This window comes from Juglans microcarpa x Juglans regia, chromosome 2D (assembly GCF_004785595.1).
Source record: "Juglans microcarpa x Juglans regia isolate MS1-56 chromosome 2D, Jm3101_v1.0, whole genome shotgun sequence".
NCBI lineage: Eukaryota > Viridiplantae > Streptophyta > Magnoliopsida > Fagales > Juglandaceae > Juglans > Juglans microcarpa x Juglans regia.
Genome location: NC_054596.1, coordinates 37812674 through 37817919, shown reverse-complemented (window position 1 = coordinate 37817919; position 5246 = coordinate 37812674). Strand labels below are relative to the sequence as shown.

General features: G+C 36.7%; 1 protein-coding gene across 1 annotated transcript; it reads right to left on the bottom strand.

Annotated features, from left to right (window-relative positions):
* Window positions 1-562: 562 nt before the first annotated feature.
* Window positions 563-4686, bottom strand: LOC121250605. Its single transcript, XM_041149755.1, has 2 exons — window positions 4062-4686; window positions 563-970 (listed from the first exon to the last, which is right to left on the bottom strand). The coding sequence occupies exon 1, from the start codon at window positions 4503-4505 to the stop codon at window positions 4065-4067; it is 441 nt and encodes a 146-aa protein (XP_041005689.1). The 5' UTR covers window positions 4506-4686; the 3' UTR covers window positions 563-970; window positions 4062-4064.
* Between the last annotated feature and the right edge of the window lie 560 nt (window positions 4687-5246).

The following is a 5246-nucleotide window of genomic DNA, read 5'->3' as shown; positions in this document are numbered from 1 at the left end:
AATTAAGTAAAAGTCAGACTTTTTACATTAATTACAAAAAAAAAAACTTTCAACCTGTACACCAAAAATCAGCCGGTATTAACCGAAATGCACCGGTACAACCAGTATTTAACCTAATATGAAATCTCTATCTCACCTATATCGGTTATTGTCCGGTACGGTACCAGTATGGTATTCAAAATATTGAATTCTACTCAATAAAGTTGTCGATTTCCTTCGGTTGACCGTACAATCATATTACAGGAGTGGCACCTAAGTACTAATTGTAGCACCAATTGTCTACAACAGTCATATTCGCATGCAAATCCCATTCGAATACACACCAATACCATTGTAGTTATTTTACCCTAGTGATATTCCTCCTCACCTCCAGAGCGAATAAAAAGAGAACATTCCATTGACTTATATTTATTCATAAAGCTTATGCCTTATTTAAGCATGTTTATAAAATAATAAAAAGTAATCGTTACACAAAACTAACAATAATCTAGCTCCATTTGGCAAATTTGTTAGCCACTCACTCAGGTAAAAGGTATGATACTCCCAAAGAAAACAATCAAAGTAAAATGATAAATATACACTGCATCTTTAAATTATTAAGGCTCTAAGCAATTCAAATTGACAGATTATATCTTCAAGCACTTTATGCATTCAACATGCATGGCACAGTGCCAAGTATCATTTTTTGGGAGCCTGAGAGTGTAATAATGTGCTAGTTTTGATAATTTTGGGTGCAAAGTGCAGAGTTCCTGTGCCTTTCTATAAAATAAGGACAAAGTGGAATATGACTGCAGATACACAGTGGAGTTATACACATAACAAGACAGGAAAATTCGAATTTATTACCCACAATTCAGACTCTACGAGCAGCTAACACTTTACTCTGATTCCATAGGTACTTTTCAGACTTATGCTTAGACACTATGTCACTACCCCATCTTTTAGTCCAATGAAGCAGCAAATAGATGCCCTGAAAAAGAGGGGAACCGATTAAAAGTAAGTATGCCGCCAATTTATTCACAAAAAGATGTTATAATGGGTATCCATTATAGTTCAACATTCATCAAGTCAATTGATTAACCGCTATTACCTACTTTATGCATCCAAATACTGTACAGAGAAGCAGAGAAGATGGTGATACAATGCCCAACACTCGAGTACAGAGAAGCAGAAAGATTCACTCAGTTTTTGATTATCATATATAAGATAGCTTGAAGGTGAAGCAACATCAAGTCAAATTTGAGAAAAAAAAAATTAAAATGAAATAAAATAGAATCTTGAGACCTTTTCAACGAGTTTTTTTGGTTTAGAAGTAGAAACAACGACTCATGGGCCCAATTCAAGTTCCAAAACCCCCCGCGCCCCAAAAATAAAAAACATATTCTTGTCAACATGACTTCAGGCTCTTTTTTTTCACGGATAAGAATACAAAAACATAGGGACTTCAGGCTCTTAGAAACATATAACTCAGGATTATCCTGATCCAGGACTATAGTAATTGACTTGATCAGCACCGCAACCATGTACAGCAGTAAACAAATGGGCCCAAAACTGAGTCTCCAGCTTTGAGAATTCACAAACAAGTACTCAAGCTTTCTGTGAAGTGCCTACCCAAAAGTGCACCCAACGATTCTCCATAGCCAAATAGAAAAAATAAGAGAACACGGCAAAGTATTCCTACCAACAGCCTGTACAAAGTACAATCTGAACATGAATACTTTTATTCGCTACTGCAGTCAAATTTCACATTTGCAGTCCAATTAATAGGCAACCTTAACACTCAATTTGAAACTAATAAACTTTTGAAAAAGCATAGAAATTAGCAGAAGTTGAAAACCAAACACTAAAACAATTGCTTCTTGCGTCAAGGGACAACACCCTGTCATGAGATTTTTGGGTATTCTAGTCCGATTTGTTTTACTCTTTTTTTTTCTTTGTATATTTTAATGTGTAACTTATTTTATTTATTTACTTCTTGAATGGGTCACTGTCGTAGGTCGTCAAATCCTCAAGTTGTGCATATCCAGTAGTTATTTCGAAATGCTGTCAATGTGTCATGACTCTAATTGTTTAGATTTGTTGACACTTTTTGCCAATGCATACAAGTATAATTTTCAGACCCCCTACTTCCATAAAGATGGTAAAGATAAGAGAAACACCAAGCTGGAAAGTTAAGGATACCCATGATACCAGACTTGTTTTTTACAAGTAATTGAAAATTTTCTTTAAAAATGTGAAGGTGTAGTCCAAGTACAACAAGAATATAACAAAAGGATCCAAAATTGCATGATCCCATTTAAGAAATAATTAAAAATCCACACAAATGGCTGGAAATGGTATTTTACCATGTTCAACAATAAGTAACAGTCACAAACAACTTAACCCATTTAAAAAAATCTGCACATATGGCAGGAAAATGGTATTCTACTATGGCCAACAATAAACAATAATTACTAATTAAAAAACCTAAACAATAAACACAAGGAACTTATCAGCACAAATGAGCTAAAAAAAAAAATGTAACACACCCAAATCCTACCAAAAGTACCCAAAAGGCCTAAATAAATCTGCCTAACACGCTCTTAAATCATTCTTATGTCATAGAGATTGACCATTCCATATTAGTGTTATACAGGATTTGTTTTGTTCAAATGTGCTGGCGCGCAAGGGAATACAAGGACTGGAGCTAGGGAATACAAGGATCGGATAAAAAAAAAAAAAGTCTTAGCTTTAACCAAGAGAATTCAGTAAGCAAAAGGCAATCACAAGTCAAAAGGCTGAAATATATCAAGCCACAACAAATGATATCATATCACCACCTAACGTATAGGTTACAATAATATGGAATGGTCAATCTCCAAAAACCCATTTAGGCTTTGTTTAGGACTTTATAAGGGAACGGAATGATCCCTATATGCATCATGTGGTGTTTGTGGCAGGAGCGCAATGAACGGACGTTCAAGGACAAAGAGAGATCGATGGAAGAATTGAAAGCTTTCTTTATTAGAATCCTTTGTACTTGGGCCAATGTTGTTGACTTTAATGGCCTATATTTTCATGATTTTCTTATCTCTATTGCTCCAACTTAGCTAGGGCAAACTATACATTGTATCAGGCTTTGCCTATTCTTCGATTAATATAATTTATTTACTTATAAAAAAAAAAAAAAAAGGAATGGAATGGAATAAAAAAAAATAATGGGAAAAATGAATGGAATGGAATTGAATGGGTATAATTAATGGAAGGGAAATGAATAAAATGGAATGGAATCAATGCAACAATCTTGTTTAGATATTTTAAAAGGATGAAATGGAAATTAATAGAAATAAATAACCTTATTTACTAGTATAATAAAAGTGAATAGATATAGAATATTCTGTAAATGGTTTTTTTATTTTCTTTTGTATATTTATGAATTGTACGAGCTTTCACATATCATTTGTACCAAGTACAAATTATTGAGATGGAGTTTTAAACATATTGTAAAAAAAGACAAACAAAAGGGATTCACGGTAAAAGATAGTGCCCAAAGAAACCACCCGTAAAAGTACAATTGGTAAAGACTAGGCAACCCTCAGAGCATAGCAACAAATTTGGGAACTTTCCAGCAACGCCATCATCTGCAATTTGAAAGTTTCTTCAGGAAGAGTACATATTGGAGGGAGTGAAGTGAATAGATGCTTATTAATTATCGATGACGGCATTAGGAAGTTTCTTCAGGAAGAGCACAAATTTTAGATGAATAGTGGCTGGTGAATAGCAAAATCCTGTTCCATCCATACTATGCAGCACATTCAGGTAAAATTCAGGAAAAAATGGAGACAGAGAGCTCAAATTCGGTTCCCTTTTATATAAAGGAAGAACAATGGATAATTAATTAAATGAAAGAGATATTCAATAATTTAATAAAACATCGTGTTCAAATTAAGCAATGAACAATCTAATTGGCACCACAAATATCTATCCATGCAAAAAAAAAAAAAAAAACCTTGCCCGCAAATTACTTGCCCAAACCGAAACCCTAAGAAGGCTGAATCAAATTGAATGTCAAAGACCCAAACCTCTCAGGAAGCAGAGTGCTTTCCCTCGCAAGCCGGGCTCTCGTAGAAATTCTTGGAGGGGTACTTGGCGGTGACCATACCGACCTCGAACACCAAGTCATCGCCGCTGGACCGGATCCCGGTGATGGACCACCACTTGAAAAATGCTCGGACCCGGATACCATTGATGTCGGCTATTCTACCAGCCACGATCTTGCCGGTTATTTTCTTTGAATAGGTGGCCAAATAGTTGTCCGGCGGGAGAGTAACCTTGCAGGAGCCGCCGAGGTCGACGGAAAAGTCTCCAGTGGTAGTATTAACAGAGTAGCCGAGAACGGAGGAAGGTAAAAGGCCGATGGGGAAGCCATAGTTCGTGAGCTCAGAGTGGGCCGGAGTCGGGTTCTGGGAAGAGAAAGGTAAGAGGAGAAGGGTGTAGAAGGAGAAAATGAGGCATTTTGTGGCCATAGTGCTATTTTCGTTTAGTTGAGGTTTGTAAATTTTGTACTCGGAAAATGAGAGTCTGAGACGTGTGCAGACTCCGCCTTCTTATATGCCTTTCGTTCTCTGGTTTGTTTTTGGTGTATGCGTTGGCACGTTGTAGCCACTGACACCAAAGGAGATAAGGAATTCCTTCTTTGATTTTGTCAAATCCCGATGGCAGGGGGCGGAGTAGGAAACAAAACGATTGGCGAAACGACGTCGCCAAGTCAACAGACAGGGGGAGAAAAGTAGAGAGGGGGAATGTTATCCTATTGTGCAGATTTACAAACATTATTTTGATGCTTGGCTGGTGGATGTAAATTTACAAACCAAATCGAGACATACTGCTGTTTATGGACACCCAGTGGTGAGTCGTAGAAAGGAAATTGAGCATTGATAAAAAAATATTTGTCTGTTGAGGGTCCATGGCTCTGTTTTAGTGATTTTAATGAGGTGATTTCAAATGAGGAAAATAAGGGGTAGGAATTGATGTGAACGGCAAATTAGGCTTGTTCATAAAACCCGACCCAGTCCAGAACCCGGATAATATACAGGTTTCGATTACGAGTTCCGGCCTGGAACAAATCCAGGCCAGTACTCGTATAGAAAAATCCAGGTACACCCAGTCCGGATACCGGGTTTTAAACTCGGTACTTTTTTTTTTTTTCGATTTACAACTTTCTCACATCCTTCAATTCACTCTCTTTCAACATCAACCATTTTGAA